At 41.0% G+C, this 20,686-nt stretch overlaps 1 protein-coding gene across 1 annotated transcript in view; it reads right to left on the reverse strand.

Moving 5' to 3' along the window:
* Positions 1-11,895: 11,895 nt before the first annotated feature.
* The window catches only part of LOC132885922 (terminal nucleotidyltransferase 4A-like), a 92,559-nt gene continuing 83,768 nt past the window's right edge, over positions 11,896-20,686 (reverse strand). The window contains exons 14-15 of the mRNA XM_060920455.1: positions 13,259-13,568; positions 11,896-11,916 (exon numbers count right to left, since the gene is read on the reverse strand). Coding sequence (XP_060776438.1) covers positions 13,529-13,568 — 40 coding nt within the window. The 3' untranslated portion in view covers positions 11,896-11,916; positions 13,259-13,528. The remainder of the gene's footprint in view (positions 11,917-13,258; positions 13,569-20,686) is intronic.

Raw genomic sequence — 20,686 nt, forward strand, 5'->3', positions numbered from 1 at the left:
ACAGAGTGCACGAGTGAAGTGCACAACCAGTGATTCGGGACTGAGCCGCTGTGTGTGTGATCCCAGCGCATATCACTTACCACTTGCAAGTGGAAGGATGGCAAGCCTAAAGACAATCATAAGTACACAATGGGCAGTATTTGCATCAGTATTTGCAGTATTTTCATACTTTTATACTCTTTAATGAAAGGTGATACAAGGCAGAAGTCCGTGCCGTTTTTCAGCAGTCGCGTCACATGACCAACGCCAGCGAATCAGGAAGGTGGATGTCACAGTGACGTTGTCCAATGACGACGCCAGCTAGAGCTCAGCACAGCGTATCCGCGTATCTCAATGTTTACACAGCACCGGAGCTGACACGATCTGGATTGAATACGTGGACCCTGGCAGATTCCCGTTTCCCAGCGTTTCCAGGCGGTTTAATGTAAACGGACAGTGCATCCGCGAAGAAAACGAGACAGATACGGTCTAATGTAAACTTGGCCTTAGACCTCATCATAGCACTGAGACAGCACTGGTTAGAGTAATAAATGGCCTACTGTTGGCGTCTGATCAGGGCTGTCTCTCGCTGCTTGTGTTGCTTGGCCTTAGTGCAGCATTTGATACCATTGATCATTCCAGTCTTTTAGATAAACTAGAAAATGTTGTGGGAGTTAAGAGAACAGCTCTCTCCTGGCTCAGGTCTTATTTAACTGATCGCTGTCAGTATGTTGATGTAAATGGTGATTTTTCTAGACATCCTGAGGTAAAGTTTGATGTTCCACAAGGTTCGGTCTTCGGCCCACTGCTTTTTTCTTTATATATGTTAACTGTGGGTGATATTATTCATAAGCATAGTATTAGTTTCCACTGTTGTGCTGATGACACACAGTTGTATGTTTCTGCAAAACCAGATGAGAGACACCAGCTTAACAGAATTGAGGAATGTGTACTCATTCGACACTGGATGCTTATTAACTTCCTTCTGCTTAACTCTGACAAGACAGAAGTACTTGTACTAGGACCACATGCAGCTAAAAGTAGGTTTTCTGATTACACAGTCACTCTGGATTGCCTTTCTTCACGTGCAGCAGTAAAAGACCTCCAGGGTGATTATTAACCCCAGTCATCATTTGAAACTCATATCGATAACATTACCCGGATAGCTTTCTTTCATCTCAGAAATATTGCTAACATCAGAAATTTAATGTCACTACATGACACAGAAAAACTAGTACATGCTTTTGTTACCTCCAGGTTGGATTATTGTAATGCATTACTGTCTGGATGTTTCAGTAAGTGCATAAACAAGCTCCAGTTAGTTCAAAATGCAGCAGCAAGAGTCCTTACTAGAACTAGAAAATATGACCACAGCACCCCTGTCCACTGACCACACTGCACTGACTCCCAATCAAATTTTGTATTGTTTATGAAATACTACTATTGACCTTTGAATGGTCTCGCACCACAGCACCTGAGCTAACTTCTGGTCCTTTGACCCACCATGTCTACTTGGATCAAAAGGTGCAGGCTATCTGCTGGTACCTCATATAGTGAAGGCTACATCAGGGGGCAGAGTCTTTTCTTACAAAGCCCCACAGTTATGGAACAGCCTTCCATGGAGTGTTCGAGAATCAGACACAGTCTCAGCGTTTAAGTCTAGGCTGAAAACATATCTGTTTAGTCAAGCCTCTTGTTAATAGTGTTTATGAAGTAAAGGAGTAGATCTGGAGGGTCCTCATATAGTGTTTTAGTAAACTGGGATGTATGGATGCTGTCAGTCCTCCACTCTTTTGCTCACTTGAGTTTGTTGACAGTGTAGTGGCTGGCTGCTTTATGTCCCAGGGTGCCCTCATGTCTGTTACCTTCTGGCTCTCCCTTTATAGTTATGCTGTCATAGTTAGTTTTGCCAGAGTCCCTGCTTGCACTCAGCACAAAATGTATACTGTTCCTACTTATCAGGTGACACTGGGTATACCTAACAACCTGTGTTTTCTCTCTCCTCAGCCATAAAAGTATTACTGTAAATGTCCAGAGCGTCCTCCAAGCGTGACTTTCAACTGTCCGCATGGGGCCGTCCTCCACAGGAGCGATGCGATGAGACTCCAACCAGACACAAGGCACCAGGATGGATCAAGCAGGTCTGAGGAGCAGAAGAGGTCAGCATCTCGATCTCAGGACCGACATGCAACTCAGAGGGACAGATTGGGGGGGGGGGGGGGGAAACACAGGTTGTTAGGTATGCCCAATGTCACCTGAATAAGTAGGAACAGTATACATATTGCACTGAGTACAAGCAGAGACTCCAGCAACTAACTATGGCAGCATAACTAAAAGGGGAGAGCCAGAAGGTAAACACAGGCATGAGGGAGCCCTGGGACATAAAGCAGCCAGCCACTACACTGTCAACAAACTCAAGTGAGCAAGCGAGTGGGGGACTGACAGCATCCATACATCCCAGTTTACCAAAACACGCTATGTCTGAGGACCCTCCAGATCTACTCCTTTACCTCAAACACCATTAACAAAAGGCTTGACTAAACAGATATGTTTTCAGCCTAGACTGAAATGCCGAGACTGTGTCTGATTCCCAAACATTATTTGGATGTCTGTTCCATAACTGTGGGGCTTTGTAAGAAAAGGCTCTGCCCCCTGATGTAGCCTTCACTATATGAGGTACCAGCAGATAGCCTGCACCTTTTGATCTAAGTAGGCGTGGCAGGTCATAGAGGACCAGAAGTTCACTCAGGTACTGTGGTGTAAGACCACTCAATGCTTTAAAGGTCAATAGTAGTATTTTATAATCAATACGAAATTTGATTGGGAGCCAATGCAGTGTGGGTGATGTGGTCATATTTTCTAGTTCTAGTAAGGACTCTTGCTGCTGCATTTTGAACTAACTTGAGCTTGTTTATGCACTTATTGGAACATCCAGACAGTAAGGCATTACAATAATCCAACCTGGAGGTAACAAAAGCATGAACTAGTTTTTCTGCGTCATGTAGTGACATTAAATTTCTTATGTTAGCAATATTTCTGAGATGAAAGAAAGCTATCCGGGTAATGTTATCAATGTGAGTTTCGAATGAAAGACTGGGGTCAATAATCACTCCGAGGTCTTTTAGTGCTGCACGTGAAGAAACAGAAAGGCTATCCAAAGTTGTGTAATCAGAAAACTTACTTCTAGCTGCATATGGTCCTAGTACAAGTACTTCAGTCTTGTCAGAGTTAAGCAGAAGGAAGTGTCTAATGTCCTTCACACATTCCTCAATTCTATTAAGCTGGTGTCTCTCATCAGGTTTTGCAGAAACATACAACTGTGTGTCATCAGCATAGCAATGGAAACTAATACAACGTTTATGAATAATATCACCCAGAGGTAACATATATAAATGACCCTGCATTTGTTTCTTACGCACAATGTTCTCTGAACAGTTATCACCTGTTAATGATGTGATTAGTCTGGTCCTCTGTGTGTAAAAGCTTTAAGCAGTGAAAATTAAAAAGGTCTGGATTCAGCGAGTATTAATAATGAGGGAGCAAAAGGCAACTGCAGACCCAAGTTGCTGCTAATTTGAAAGGAATAATAAGTGGATACCAGTTAGTGCCTGCTGATCTCTTAAGAACCTGAAGCTGTACATACAAAAAAGGCTTACACACTTAATACCCTGCAGCAGAAAACAACTCCATTCCTTTCAATTTTTATTTACATAGCACTTTTAACAATGGACACTGTCACAAAGCAGCTTTACAGAAATCCGGATATGAACATTAAATTAAAATTTTAAATTTATCCCTACTAAAAGCAAGCCAGAGGCGAAGGTGGCAAGGAAAACCTCCCTGAAACCTTTAGAAGAACCAGACTCATAAAGGAACCCATCCTCTTCTGGGTCACACTGGATAGTATGATTGTAAATTAATTATGATTTAATGAAATAAAATTGCAGTTTTTCAAGAGTACAATGAGCATTTTTAATTGTACAATTTTAATACCCAACATCGCTCATCTACATCTTTATTTCCAATAGTTTCTTAGCCCTTATTTGTAAATATACAATATATACTGACTGATCCAAGCATACACAGTAGATTTGACTTTGAAAACATTTTTCCTGTTTTTGGTAAAGCTCTGAAATGTATTTTTTTTCTTTCAATTCTCACACCAAAAAGCATGATACAATTTACCAAATAAATAAATAAATAAGGCAAACCTCAAAGAGCATGTAATCTGAAGGAAGTTTTTCCAGCATGTCACTGGCCAGTCGAGCCACCATGACTTCTTTTGTCTCCCCACCACCACTGGAGCTGTCCAGTGTCCAAAATGTGCTGGATGCTCGGGTGGTGTCCAGCACATTTTGAGATGTATAACGTTTTCTTTAAAAATAGGTGTAATTTAATCAATGACAATAGCTAGATAGATCAAAAGCAAGATACATTCTTGAGTTTCAGGGGCTCTTTGAGTGACTAATGGATAAATTTTTCTAGAAGTTTTCTACTGAGAACCATTTCTGAAAGGGAAACCCTCTGTTGTAGGGTTCTATGTATATCTTTTCAGAAGTACCGATAGATAGATAGATAGATAGATAGATAGATAGATAGATAGATAGATAGATAGATAGATAGATAGATAGATAGATAGATAGATAGATAGATAGATAGATAGATAGATAGATAGATAGATAGATAGATAGATAGATAGATAGATAGATAGATAGATAGATAGATAGATAGATAGATAGATTTAAGATGCAAGGAACAGTATAAATATTGCACTGAGTACAAGCAGGGACTCCGGCAACTAACTGTGACAGCATGAGTGCTTTGCCATGAATGGCTCCTGACATGCCAGAGCTCCTGATTTGCTATGGCTTGGTGCTTCTTTCTTGCCAGCACTTAGTGCTCCTAACTTGAGACTCGTGACCCTTGCTTCATGCTCCTGACTTGCCAGCACTTGGTGATCCTGACTCATCCATTGCAATGAGATCAATGTATTGGAAATGTCATCCTCCAAAAATATGAAAAAAGTGGATGGATTGTGAAAATGAAATTAGTAAAGCTTGATTTTATAATAAGGCTGAGCTACCAGTTTGACACCTGAGACCCAACGCAGCACAGTGGCAGTAGATTTAAACAGGGGAAACAACTTATGCAGAGAAGCTTATACAGAAACAAATCAACAGGCATCAATTATCAAAATGATTGCATGAAAATTTGTTACTTGCATATTTCTCGAAGGTCTCATGTTTCTTTAAATATGAGCTCATGCCTGGAGAATTTAAAGTCTTTTTGAGATTTTGGGAGTTCCATGAGTCTCATGGTTAAGTTTCTTGGCGCGTAAGTCTTTGTGTTGCAGCTAGAGGTTTGTATCGAGATGGCAAACAATAAAAAGGACAGGTCAGTGAGGCTTCTGTTAAATGAAGAGCTCAAAGTTTCTTGGATGGGAATGAGAAAATCTAAATTGGCACATTCAAGTGTTCAAAATTGAATAGAACTTTGACCGTTGGTGCCTTTTAGAATAAGTCTTTTTATAAATGTTCTTGTAGGTTTGGATCAGTAACCTTATGAACACTCTTCATATAAAAAGCTTTTTATATTGATTTTATTTATACATTTATGTTGATTAGGAAACAAGCCACTGAATCAGCTATAAATCAATACTCCAAATGTTACCATGTTGGAATGTAATTATGACAACAAAAATAAAATGTTTAGCTAAACATTTCTTACAGTTTATACTTACTGTGCTGTCAAACAAAAAGGAAGAATAATTACATGAATTCGCTCAGAAAGGAAATGTATAAACATTTCCTTTCTGAGCGAATTCATGTAATTATTCTTCCTTTTTACAGTGGTACATGAAAACATACATACATGTAACATACAGTGGTACATGAAAACATTTTTAATTGAAAGCAACTAGAGTCAGGTAACGCCCTCCAATATGTAACCTTAGCATAAAGAGTTCCATTTTCATACTGTCGAATTAGGAAGAAACAAAGCATATGCAAAGCTTCATGTTTTTAAAAGCTGGAAAGTCACCATGGTGTATGTGAGATAATAACTGCTGAAGGGTCTTGCTACAAAAAAAAAAAAAACGATCTAAATCTATATATAAATGTTTAAAAAGTCTAGTAAATAAATAGTGTGCGCATGTAATGAGCATTTACAACCTCTGCAATGGTTTATTTATATATATATATATATATATATATATATATATATACACACACACACACTACTGTATACTGTATGCCATATATACTCAAATAACGGACAGTGTTATTTGACCATCTAGAGATGTGACAAAAAAAAAATGAAAGGAGCTGGCAAAAACACACTTTTTTTTGTTAAATTTCAAGATGTATTCATCAGTCACTTACAGGACTGCACACCTACAGGGAAGAGCAGGGAGACTTGGGACAGGGGAGACCTGGGACATTTTGTATTCCCATAAATTTTCAGTCAGTCAGGTTTTAGACTATACCAGAAGTTAGATGTTGCCCCTTAGTGCAACCTGCTTCCTTTGGAGCCACGAAGCTGGACACTGCAGCAAAGTCTGTGGAGTTCAATATTTTTGTCAACCAAAACTTGTATTTTATACTTCACAATCCATCTCCATTCTATGGTGTAATGTCTGCTAGTGAATTTGGGATTTGTTAAGAATTAAAGTATGTAGCCTCGAGTTACCATATATAGTATTATTTTATTAAACCTAAATTCTGGGGAAAAACATTGAAGGATTTTTTTTAAATGGCCAGATGGAGAGAGTTGGGACACTTCATGTTATAGTTTTTTTTCTTGTTTTTACAAGTATAAAATTGGTTAAATTTTGTTACACTGTGGGAGTGTACCTGCATGACGATTAAGCTTATTTCATTCCTTCTTGAGAATGGAACTGTTTTGTCTCATTAGGTTTTCGGTAAAACCTAATGAGACACTGTCCCAGCAGTGTGTGTTCATTGAGTTCATATGTTACCGGTTTTGATAATAAATAAAAATTAAACATATAGGCCTAGGTATTTTGTTTTTATTCCATGTCTCCCCACATAATGTCTCATGTCTCCCCACAAAAAATAATGACAGAAAAAGTGAAGCCTGAAGGCTAGTGTGTGTTACAAGCTGAGAAACTAATGTTGTGGCAAGAGGGTGCAATACTCCCTAATGTAATATGAATGTGATGCTACCTGCAAAGAATTTCACATAATCTACAAAAGCTGAAAACTTGTCCCAAGTCTCTCCACTCTCCCCTACCCCCTGCTCATTCATGTAGTTATACAATCAGCCAATCATTTGGCAGAAGCGAAATGCATAAAAACAAGCAGACACAGTTAAGAACTTTATTTTTATTTTATTAGCTTCGTCATATGTATATATATAGTTATTAATATTTAAGGTTTCATGTATTAAGTGAAGTGTGTTCGAGGAAATATAAAACTAAAATAACTGAAGACTAACTAAAATAGTCATATACTAATATTCATATATAACAGGGAAACCGCAACAGCGTCAAGCTAATTACTGCGGCCCCAAATTAAGACTTAAAGCAACTAAATAGATAAATATTAGTAATTAAAATTAGCAACTAATATAGAGCACATATTGAGTTTTTAAGCAGATTACTAACAGCAAGAGGTAGCGCGAGCAAGGCTTCGGCAGGAGTTGCATTTTAAGCAAACCGTTTTGAAAGTACGAGGATCGTTATAGTCATAATTGTCCAGTGAGTTATAGTAGTAGCGTAAGATGACGTATTTGAATGACTTCAAAGTGTTCATGTTCAAGTTTAGTTCATCAGCAAGGGTGTTCCATATTCTGGTTGTCCTGATTAGGTAGGATTTCTGGTACGTACAGGTCTTACATTGGCGTACTACGTACTTGACAACATTACTGCTTGAAGATCTTGTTTTTCTAGTAAGACGAGGAACAGGCAATAATGTAGGCTTCACATAAATCAGGCCGTGCGTCACTTTGAAGAAGAAAACCAAATCTAGGTATTCATGCCAGTAGGTCAGTGGGAGTAAAGATAAAGCTTTGAGTCTTGAACTGTAAGATACTGTTGATAGGAATGGTAACTTGAGGATATATCTGGTTGCACGTCGCTGTGTTCTTTCCACCCTTGAAATCAACTCAATGGATTGCGGTGCCCATATTTGTGCTGAAAACGCAAAATGAGCACGAACGAGAGTGAGGTACAGCGTTCGCCTAACGGAGACACTTTGAATATAACGAGTGTTTCTTCTTATATAACCTAGAAGTCTGTTAGCACGGGCTGTTTGTTCTAGTACCTGTTTGTTCCAAGTCAAGTTGTCGGATACCCAGACACCCAAATCACGTTCAACATTAACGGATTCGAGTTCAGTGTTCTTGAGACTGTAAGTAGATACAACAGGCTTAAACTTTCTTGTGATCCTTTGCATTTTACATTTAGTCTCGTTAAACACGAGACCAGAAGCTAATGACCAAGCATGCAGGTTGTTTATATCAGATTGTAACACCGTGGCATCTTCCAGAGATTTGATCTTCTTGTAAATCTTCGTGTCATCGGCAAACATAGCAACATCACTTGACTCCACTGCGTCCGGGAGGTCATTTACAAACAGTAGGAACAAGACCGGTCCCAATATTGAGCCTTGTGGAACTCCAGAACCAACAGGCAGAGGGTCGGATGTAGCACCAGCCACAGTTACACGTTGTCGGCGATCCGTTAAATATGATCTGAACCACTGTAGAAGAGAACCATCAAAACCGAACTCACTTATCTTGTGTAACAAACGACCATGGTCGACTTTGTCAAAGGCTTTGGACATGTCCATGTAAATCACGTCTATTTGTTCACCATTATCCAACAATGATCCAATATGGTCCAAGACCTCTAGGAGGTTGGAAGAACAGGATTTTCCCGTGACGAATCCGTGCTGACATGTATTAATCATATTGTATATTTGTTCTTTGAAACTGTTAAGGACGCATCGTTCTAGAACCTTCGATACTAGTGAAAGCAAAGAGATAGGTCTGTAATTTTCTGTATGCTCAGGGTCACCTTTTTTAAACACGGGAACGATGTTTGCGTCTTTCCACTCCTGCGGGAAGACGCCCGTGTCGAGTGATTTGTTAAATAGCTTACAAAGGGATGGTGCAATTACAGAAGCTGTCTCTTTAAGCAGTTTTCCAGGGATACCATCTGATCCTGTTGCTTTGGTGACATCAAGAGATTCCAATATGGTTTGAACTTCACCAATCGTGAGAATTAGTTGACATGTCGTGGGTTCAGGGACTTCTCCGTAAGTCTTGGAAGCTACACCACGGGAGAACACTGAGGCAAAGTAAGTGTTAAATAGGTTAGCTATCTCCAGAGGTGTGTCAACTGAACATCGAGGTTCTTCACCGTGTGCAGCTTGATTACTCTCATTGGTAGATGTTTTCATAGAGATGCGATCAGGAATCGTCCGTGATTTGGACTTTGTTTTTAAGATAGACCAAAAACGCTTCGGATTAGTATGTAATTCTGGCTCAAGTGAACCAAAAAATTCCCTTCGACTGTCCCCAATCATGCGCTTTACTTGTGCTCGCAGGGATGTAAACCTCTGTTTTAGGAGATGATTTGTAGGCGATCTTTTCAGCTTTTGTCTTAGTGTCTTTCTTCTTAATCTGGTGTATTATGGCTCCGTTGATCCAAGGAACAGGGTTACGTCCCTTAAGCCTCTTAGTAGGTATATATTTAGAGGCAGTTGAAAGAAATGCTTCCTTCCAAGCAAGCCAGTCAGCATTAATATCATCGTGGTGTATGCATGAAGCGAGGTTAATTGTTGATAAAGCCGTGCGTAGACCTCTGAAGTCTCCATTGCGGTAGTCGTACACAGATCTGTGGAATTTTGTTGGTCCTTTAATGTAGGCGGTGAACTCGTAATTGATGATGGAATGGTCTGTGAATACTGCTGCAGTATCTGGAGACAAAACTTCGGTTATACTGATCTGATCCGGCACGGAAGTTAAAATAAGGTCAAGTACGTTGTTTCTATGAGTTGGTTTATTGTTAAGTTGCGTTAAGTAATGGTCGTTTAGGCTTTCTATAAAGGCGAGTTCGTTCACACCTGTAGCACTGTCGGAGGACTCCCAAGGGATATTTGGTAGGTTGAAGTCGCCCGATAATACTATGCCCTTGAATTGATCACACACATGGTCGAGATAAGCGGTGAATTTATCAACCCAGTTTTGGTCAGCATCTGGCGGGCGATAACAGGAACAGAAGAGTATTTTTTGGTCGGAGATTGTTGTTAGTTCCGCCGACACAATCTCTATATCTTCAGTACCTATATTTGGCATAAACTGCTTCACAGCTCTGAACGAGTTGGTCTTAACTGCGATTAAAACCCCACCGCCTCGTCGAATGTCTCGGTCTTTCCGGTAGATTGTATAGCCGTCGTGTAGAAGCTCTGAATCCAAGATACCATTGTGAAGCCATGTTTCATTGACACACGCAATATCGATGTCATTTGCGTACACTAGTTCCTGGAAGCGTTCTAAGTTGGTTGTTGTTCCGTCATCAGTTTTATGCCGGCTGAGTAAGCTCCTGGCGTTTAACACTACGCATTTAATGTTCGAGAAATGTTTTTGATGTTTTCTAGGACAACTTCTGTTAATGTTCACATCAAACATCAGAAATGGGGGTTGGACTGATCTTCATGTCTTTTGTTGGTGCCAGACAGGCTGTTTCAAGTATTTCAAAACAATTTTCACATACAATAGTGGGATGAAAAGGGGAAAAAAGAAAAAGCATAAATAAATAAATATTTTTTAAAAATCCACTTGGCTACCTGCAAATTGGAAGGTAGTTCAAGCTGACAGGAAGGAAGCTTCAATAAACACTCTTTACAACTGTGGTGAGCAGAAAAGCATCTCACAATACACATCGAACCTTGAGGTGGCTGAGCTATGAACACACACACACACACACACACACACTCATTGAGGATGTCGGAGGATGGCCACAACTTGCTGAGCTCAACCAGGTTGAGCCATGTCATGTCTGAGATCCACTTAGCCACTTTGGGTGGGCAGGCTTTCAGATCCAGAGATGCTCCACCTGAGAGGGGGGACCCCCCACACACACACAGTGCATCCATACACTTGGTGTATGGATGTGTCACTGTATCCAAACTGCTAGTTCATTAGTTACTACATCACTATTCTGAAGCCCATTCAGGCATTCATATAACTACACACACTTCCTATTATGTTCACTTTAGTTACCAAATAACATGGTTTAACATGAGTAAGCTTGAAGAAACAAATTTAAGGAGAAATCAGGGCTCCATCCCAAACCGTACACTATGCACTAAACAGTCGGAAGGAAACTATTGCTGTACTGACATAATATCTGGGATGTGTGCCCAAGTATTTGAGACATGAGTGTATATAATTTTGTTTTACAATAAGAATCCTGAAACACTTGAATTTATATGAAAGCTCACCAATAATCTGACACTCCTTGTCATTTGTTAGCACAACCTCAGCAGAATTACATCTTGATACATAATGTATATTGTCTTTGGTGAAGATGTTTTCAAATATCATCACACTGTATTATATAAATCACCCATGGAATTAGCATCAAACTGAATTAAAGTCAGGGAACATGTTGCTATAGTAAGTTAGACTTAAATATTGCTTTTTTAGCAAAAGTCAAGAAGAAAATGTTATGACGAATGGACTACATTTGCTTTGAAGAAAAATAACAAACCTACTCTAGTGTCCCAAACCAACAATCTATTCTCATCCATCATTCGATTCTATTTTAAACCCTCTCCTCATATTTGAAATGCTTTTCAACCTCACCTTTAATTTAATTGCCATTAGGAGGTCATCAGGGTTTACTTCTTCTGCTAATAGAAGGCTGTCCTCCAGGTGATTCCTGAAGTACTTGTGATTCAGCGATGCGATCTGCGACAATACACACACACACACACACACACACACGGCTTAAGTACTTTCACCCAGAAGAAGCCATTACCAGAGATGAGGAAAGATGAGCTGTATTTATGCAAGGACTCTCAACCATTCAAATATAAGCTTGAACTCAAAGTGGCCAAGCAAAAGTGGACCTTTGGGAATGCAAGAGACCTTTAAAAATGATGAATGAGGTTTATTAGAGGAAAAAATCTTGAAAAGCTTTAACTTTGTTTTATAGCTATGGTTCAATGTACAAGGAATCCGAAACACTGGACATCTTTCATTTTAAACACAAAGTGGGTATGTATATCAAACTATATTATGTTCTCTTCAATTCCACTCCTCAGTCACTTTATTAGGTACACCCTGCTGTTTTATGCAGTTCTCTAATCAGCCAATCCCTTGACAGCAGCACAATGCATACAATTATGCAGATACAAATAAAGAGCTTCAGTTAATGTTCACTTCAAACATCAGAATGGCAAAAAATTGTGATCTCTCTGACTTTCACTGTGACATGGGTGTTGGTGCCAGATGGACTGGTTTGAGTATTTCAGAAATTGCTGATCTCTTGGGGTTTTTACAAACAGCCTCTAGAGTTCACACAGAATGGTGCAAAAAACAAAATCATTGAGTGAATGACAGTTCTGTGGGTGGAAATGCATTGTTGATAAGAGGTCAGAGGAAAATGGCCAGATTGGTTTGAGCTGCCAGGAAGAAATCATAGCAACTCGTAAACAAATCTTTACAACCATGGTGAGCAGAAAAGCATCTCAACATGCAACAGCAGAAGACCACACTAGGTTAGCATCGTCCCAGTAACTTACAGTAACTGATAGTCAAGCTATTTACAAATTTATGCATAAATTGTTCACAGGAGCAAGAAATGTGGTATTCTGTTCTGTTGAAAAAATGCAAATATCTTATGAGAGCTCCATAAAAGTTGGAAAAGTTTTTGGGTGTCTGTGGTATGGTATGGTGATACTCTGCAGTGGCTGAGCTGCATTACTGGAAGATTTAGCACACATTGCTCCAGCACTGTTTAGTAGGCATTTTGTCATTTTCACCTCTCTGTAAGCTTTGCTTTTTATGGGGTATTGTGGAGGTTTGTAGGTTTAAATCAGTTATGCCATGAACACACTTGAAAATTTCAGGCTGCCATTTATCCAATGAGTACGAAGAAAATCATAGCCTGTGAAGAAAGTCTTTGTGAAACTTAAATATGGCAGGAATTCCATTTAAAAGTCAGGTTAACTTTTAAGTTTATTTCATACAACTGGTTAAAATATCATGCCTAAAGAGTCACCTTGAGAGGCATTGTCCTTTTCCTTACCTGAAGTTCATTCTTGAACTCTTTATTCTTGATCCAGGTCTTGCCCTGTGTCTGTGGGTCGATAAGCAGTGGAAATCGTGCTGCTTTAGCCACGGTTATGCCATTCTGGATAGACAGATCATCATTAGGGAGGTCCTGCAGGTTCCACTCACTGATGGTTGGTGCATCAATCAGCATCTGGGCTAGGTTCAGGTAAGAGCCAAAGGGAATGTTCTGTGTCTTCATCTCCCTTTGCCACTTGTCCGGTTGCAAAACTCCTGATTAAATGGGCTAGAGTAGGAGAGGAAGGCTGTGGCCAACAAAACATCTCCTGATGAAAACAAGATACACACAAAAATCTGAGTTAAAAGAAGAAAAAAAAACAGGAACTATGTTGATTTTATCAGTTTTGAAAATTTAACTTAGCTGATACTTATTTGGTACAATTGGATTAATTACAATGAATAATATACAGTATCTGAATATCTTGTTTGCTCATGATTTGTTTGACTGGAAAAACATAATACAGTCAATTCAGGAATTATTGGCACTCTTCAAAATGAAGGTTACTCCTATTGGGCCTCATGTATCCACCCATCCATCTATCCTGTCCACCAGAGTGTACGCCTGTTAAATGACATATCGGGTGTGGCCTGATATGTCATCAAAGCCTTTAGCTTCTCACCTCCTCCTTTCCACAGTCCTTTCACCGTAGCCACCGCCCGCTCAGCTTCTCAGTTCGCCTGCGGGTATCTTGGGCTGCTGGTAATATGTGTGAACCCGTACTCTGTGGCAAAGTCTTTGAAGAGTTCACAGCTGTATTGCGGGCCGTTATCCGACATAACTGTCTCAGGTACTCCGTGGCGGCTGAATACATCTTTCAGAGCCGCAATGACAGTGTTGACAGAGGCTATGTTGAGGTGGGCTACTTCAATGTAGCATGAGAAATAGTCCACTATAAGAAGGTAAGTCTTTTTCTCCCAGAAGAATAAGTCCGTGCCCACTCTTTGCCAGGGCCCCTCTTGTACACGCGTGGTCAGCAGAGGCTCTCTGTGCTCTGCCCTGTGCTGTGAACATGTGTTACAGTTCTCCATGAGCTGACTGATATGGACAGACAGTCCTGGCCACCAGACAGACTGGCGTGCCCTTGCTCTGCACTTAACAATACCCTGGTGGCCATTGTGGAGGTGGTGAAGGATTTCTTGTTTCATGTAGTGGGGAATCACGATTCTCTGGCCTCTGAGAAGCAGCTCACCTGCCACGGCCAGGGTTTCTCTTTCTGGCCAGTACGGGGCCAGATCTGGCAGCAGTGCATGTCTTTCCAGCCACTCGGTTTGACAGTATTTGATGAGCTTTGCACAGACAGGGTCGGCTTTTTGCTTTTCTTGAATCACCTTTCAATCTTGCTTCAGTAGCAGGGATGCTTTGTATGACTGCGTCCACAAACACTTTGACCTCTGCCTCATTGTCCCTTTCCTCCTGTGTAAATGTGTGTTTCACAGGGGCTCTTGATAATGTGTCTACTGTTATCAGTTATTTCCCAGGCATGAGCACAATGTCGAATGTGAACTTCATCAGCCTCAACCGGAACCTTAGTATTCTCAGAGGGAGCTCATCCAGTGCTTTCGTGCTCAGCAGTGGCACCAGAGGCTTGTGATCCGTCTCTAACTTGAACTTCAGTCCCAGCAGATATGGTGACAGGCGTTCACAAGCCCACGTGGCCACCAAAGCCTCTTTCTTGATCTGTGCGTAATGTTTTTCCGCCCTGGACATACCTCTGGAGATGAACACTATTGGCCTCCATTTTCCATCTGTCTGCTGTTGGCTTAGGACTCCTCCTAGGCCATAAGATGAAGCATCAGCCGATATGCATGTCTCTGCTGTTGGGGAGTACGGGGCCAGCACTCGTGGTGAGCTCAGTTCAGCTTTCAGTCTCTGAAATGCCTCTCTCTGTGGTGCTTCCCAGCACCACTCGGTCTTTTCACTGAGCAGATCTTTTATCGGGCGGGTGTATGAGGCAAGGTGGGGTAAAAACTTGCCCAAGTAGTTGGCCATTCCCATCACTCTCCTCACCCCTTCAACTCCGGTTGGTTCTGGCATTTCCATGATCGCTTTGACCTTGCCTGGATCCGGTGTCACCCCATCTGCCCGGTGCCCCACGAACATGTCGTTGTCTTTGGTGAACTCACATTTCTCGTTCAGTGTCAGCCCCTCTTCTCTCATCCTGTTCAGGACTTGGTGCAGTCTCTCGTTGTGTTGCTGCATGTCCTCTCCATACATGACTATGTCATCAGCATGACATACAACCCCCTCGCAGCCCTCCAGCATCTGTGACATGCGACGCTGGAAATGCTCTGGAGCTGAGGAAATCCCGAACGGTAGGCGGTTGAATGCATATTGCCCAAATGGGGTAATGAAAGTTGTGAGGAGTGAGCTCTCCTCTGACAATGGGATTTGCCAGAAGCCAGAGGTGGCATCCAGCTTCGTAAGCACTTTTGTCCCGGTCAGCATGGCTAGGGTGTGGTCTACTGCTGGGAGTTAGGTCCACACACAGCCGAATCTTCCCCGGCTGTTCGTGGCACCCAAGGCACAAGCCAGCACACCAGGGTGTGGGTTGAATCACTTTGGAAATCACCCCCATGTCCTCCATGTGTTTCAGCTCTGCTCGTACTTTTTCCCGCATTGGCAGGGGCACTTGCCACAGGGACGACAGGGCATATGGCACAGCTCTGGGTTCCAATTCGATTTTGTAGGGCTCCTTTAATTTCCCCAAGCCGGAAAATACTGTGGGGTACTGAGCTTTAAAGTCCTCCTGCTGGGCTTGCACTGCATAGACCAGCTGAATGAGAGTGAGAGCTTTTAATGCAGGGAGACCTCGCAGTGGCTTACACAGTCCCTCAACTACATAAATGTGTTGCTCAGTTGCTCTCCTTTCAAAGCACAGCTTCCCTTTAAATCACCCTTTTACCTCCAGTCTGTGGTTTCCTGGTCCATATAGCACTTTACCTGGTGGCTGCAGAGTCCCATGCTTTTTAATGGAGAACATGCTGCTTGGGATTGCTGTAACAGTTGCGCTGCAGTCCAGTTTGAAAACAGTCGATTCTCCATTCAACTGCAGCTTTTCTTCCCACTCATCACTTTCCTCTGAGCACATCTCCCCCAAAAAGGCAAAGTCTTCCTCATCTTGACTCTCTATTTGTGCCACGGAAATGTCATGGACACCACTCGTACACCTGCATTTCTTTGCAAAGTGTCCCTTTTTATGGCACTTCCTGCACTTGGCCTCACGAGCTGGGCAGTCCTTCCACAGATGTTTCCTCACATGTCCACACCTGCTGCATCCAGATGACTGTGTGTTCGTTTTCTCTTTCACTGCCTGTTGCCCCCTGGTGCTCCTTTTTTGTATTGTTTCAACATGTCCTGCGGTCTGTTCTGTCCCACGCAGCACTGGCTGTTGTTTTTTCACTGCTGCACTCTGTCTCACTCTTGTCATAGCTTTTTCTAATGTCAGATCTGCATCCAACTGTAAGCTTTCTGACAACTTAGCATCTCGTATGCCGACCACAATTCTGTCCCTTATAAGCTGCTCTCTCAGGGCTCCAAACTCACAATGTTCCACCAGTGTGTGCACTGCAGTTATGAAAGATTCAACACCCTCACCGGGCTCTTGGTTCCTCCTGTTGAAGCACGCTCTTTAAAGATGACATTCCTCTTGCTTACACAGTGTGCAGTGAAAGCCTCCATTACTGCTTGATATGACAGTTTCTGCGCCTCCATCAGTGGTAATACATTCAGGATATCTTCGGCGTCATCGCCAGTGGCATACATAAAAGCATTCACCTGAAACTCCTGGGATTGCTTGTCTAGCCCCGATGCTATCCTGTACCGTTCAAAACGCTTCATCCATCTCTGCCATTCTTTTGTATTGGCGAAGTCGAACTTGCCTGGTGGCGCTAGCTGTGGCACCATTGCTAACTGTGGCAGCGTTGCTCGTTCATCCACATCTCTGCCGTTTTCTGTCATCTTGTTTTTTTTGTTTTCTTCCGACAATTTACAGGTTTAGTTCATCTTTCCTCGTCCTTTACTTTTCCGTTTTTCTTCTGACACCATGTTATGTTAACACTTGGACGTATGTTAACAAAGATGAGATGGACAACCAGTCAGTACATTGCAAGCACGTTTACTTCAGACATGGGAATGTGTTACATACCAACAGGTCCGGGGGGAACCCAACAATAGGCTCCGCTATATTACGTTTTACAGAACAACGCCCTGGTGTACTATCACAGGGCTAACACAGAGAGCCATTCACACTCACATTCCCAACTTTGGGCAATTTAGAGTAGCCAAGTAGCCAGTTGAACTAATCTGCATGTCTTTGGACTGTGGGAAACATTGTGCACCTGGAGGAAACCCACACAGACACAAGGCAAACATGCAAACTGTGCATGGAAAGGGCTCATCTGACTAGTAGGTTTGAATCCACAACCTGCTTACAGTGAGGCAACAGTGGTAACCGCTGCACCACTGTGACACTTTTTTTTTTTTTTTTTTTTAGTATTATTATTATTTTTGAAGAAACTGAATGGACTTGAAATTCATCACTGGTAACAAATCCTAGCACAACTCCAATTAGACCTCAGACACTTTGCTGAGTTTCCAGTCTCCTACCACAAATATGACGATTGAGTGAAATGTTGCTACATGAAAAACACACCAACGAGTCTCTTTGTCTGAGCAACAAATTCCTTGCTCTGTTCGGTCCAGCGCTCTTTTTCACCTGCCAGGCCACTGATCAGGCTGGAAGCCATCTGCATCTTGCATCTGCAATGTTCTGCATCCTCCAGCAACATTTACAAGTTGAAAAGAGGGTCAATCCATGTGAAATCACCAGAGGCCTCGCCACTGACCATCTCAGATTTGCTTCATACTTTCTGGAAATACTGTCAGTGTGCCCAATAAATAGTGTACAAAATTTTAGGCTTGGACCTTCATTAGTTTGAGATATAGGGGCTTAAAAAAGGGGCGTGGCCCCAATTTCACTGTTGAAATGCATGCTACAGAAAACAGACCTAACTTCCACAAGTCATTACTTTTAAACTATTCATGCAAGATGCATGAAATTTTCAAGGTTTATTCTTCAATGCCAGGTGCCTTTAAATACTAAAATAGAAAGTTCACAGTTCAATATTTGCCAAGTTATGGCTTGCTGAAAATCATTTTAAAAAATGTGCTTTGGAGCAACTTTGCCGCCCCGTATCTCTATATTAAAGCACACCAGATCTTTCAAATTTTCTTATTTATTACTCATGTTATAGTACTCTTTAGCCAACTAGGTATGTGTTCAAAATAAATCAAACTTTGATTTATTAGGCTTTAAAAATAATAAACATTTTGCGCCTATAATTCAAATGCATATTACAAATGTATGACCAGGTCTACCATAAAAACAGTTATACCACTGGAAAGAGCTTGATTTGATTAGCAAATGTACAAAATATGAAGTTGGTACCCTAGACCAAACTATACTACCCTTGTCCTGGGGGACACACAAACTTTGTTGACATACTGTTCACATACTGAAAGCAAGCAATATTGAAGATGTCCAACAACTGTTGTCCAAAGAAAACTACAGCTAAAAAAGCTCTACTACCAAATTACTTGGATAATCTTAGGTTAGAAAGAAGCAAAGCATTGATGTATGCAAAAATTAGAGTTTATTGGTGGTCATGATCTGTGCAAAATTCCTCAAAATGATTGGATTAATGCAGACTTGTGGCTGAGCATTACTTACATAGATATGTGAATGTACCCCCGAAGCGTCCCTACACAGAAGGCCAGTTAAAAAAACAACAAAGGCGAAAGAATTTCCCATGACATCAGCTTTTGGGAACACAATGTTGCGAAAGCTAAAGCATTTACCCTCAAAGGACTACGAACTGAATTGTTGGCTAGATGGTATTCCCAGTCTTCCATGCCTCAACAACCCCAAAGACATCTAGTTACATAGCTATTTGCACTATCATTTATACATTGATACTTAATATAGCTCCCCTCCAGTTGAAAACACCAGCACAAGGCGTTCTTGGAGTTACGGGCTTTTATTGCACATCCATGCCTTCAACATGCCGTCAAAACACCGTGAGAACTAGATAAAATACAAAAACATAAATGACTCTACAGCCTTCCAGAATATTCTCATAGAGAATAATGATAAAAATAAACATATCACAAAGGAAATATAACTTAAATATACAGATAATGAAACATGAGTTATTCTGTGATCAAGTAAACAGCACCAGCGATTAGAATAAGTTCACATAAATTATCATAATTAAACACAAATAACGGCATACCTCATTGGCCGCGTTAACTCAAGGGGAGTAAAAGGAAACTTCAGGCTCGAGAAGTCTTCACAATCCAACTCTTCATAAACTTAAAACAGCAGGTAACCTTACTTCACAGGTACGCTCCGACGAGCATGCATGCATAGGGCGCAGCAACAAACAAACCCCCCCTTCCTCACAGTGACGAACATTAGTTCCGCTATATTTAAACCTTAAATATATTTACTAGGCTTGATGTTCCCAATTATTTATTCGTCAGTAATGTTAATCATTCTTTTAATTGTCCCAAAATATTAAATGAACATAAATTGCATAACTGACTCTGATGGCAGTTACACTTAATATTGTTGAAACAATATCTGAACTATTATTCTTTGTAAAATAAAATGCCTTGCTCGAGATTTTCAAACAATATTGTCAGATTTTATTCTAATAGTGGATGGTACAATAATTACAAATGCCAACAGAATCCGCACATTCCAATTATAGCTATAGTCATATAGCAACTATAAATCACCCTTGCAATAATAATTTCAATAAACTGTTAATGTTCAGTTCCCTCTTCATTTATTCTCTACTCAGAAGGCATAACTGAGTCACACAGGTTGATGTGTGCAACTGACAAACAATTTTATCCAAGAAAAATTTCCTGTCTTAGATGATTTATTTCCATTTCATATGCATGCAGCTGATCTAAAGGTAAGTCTGTGTAGAACACCCTTGAATTGTAGGTTTGATTCTACACTCTGGCTCCATGTTGACTCCACGTGATGGCAGCATTAGTGCAGAAAAGTACACGGAGATTTTTTTTGTAGCAACATATGCTGCCTTCAAGACGACATCTTTTCCAGGGATATTTCAACAAGACAATCAAAATCACATTCTGCACACATTACAAAAGCATAGTTGTGGAAGAAGAGGGTGCCTGTCCCACATCGAGAACATTCTGGTGAATTCTGAAACAAAAAATATGACCATGACAACTGCATACTGTTACATACCTTAAGGCCTGTTTGGAGGAAGAACGGGACAAAATAACACCTGAAATGCTTCAGCACTTGGTGTTTTCAATCCCTAAACATCTTGTACGCAAGTGTAGTGA

Source organism: Neoarius graeffei, chromosome 5, assembly GCF_027579695.1.
Source record: "Neoarius graeffei isolate fNeoGra1 chromosome 5, fNeoGra1.pri, whole genome shotgun sequence".
Classification (NCBI taxonomy): domain Eukaryota; kingdom Metazoa; phylum Chordata; class Actinopteri; order Siluriformes; family Ariidae; genus Neoarius; species Neoarius graeffei.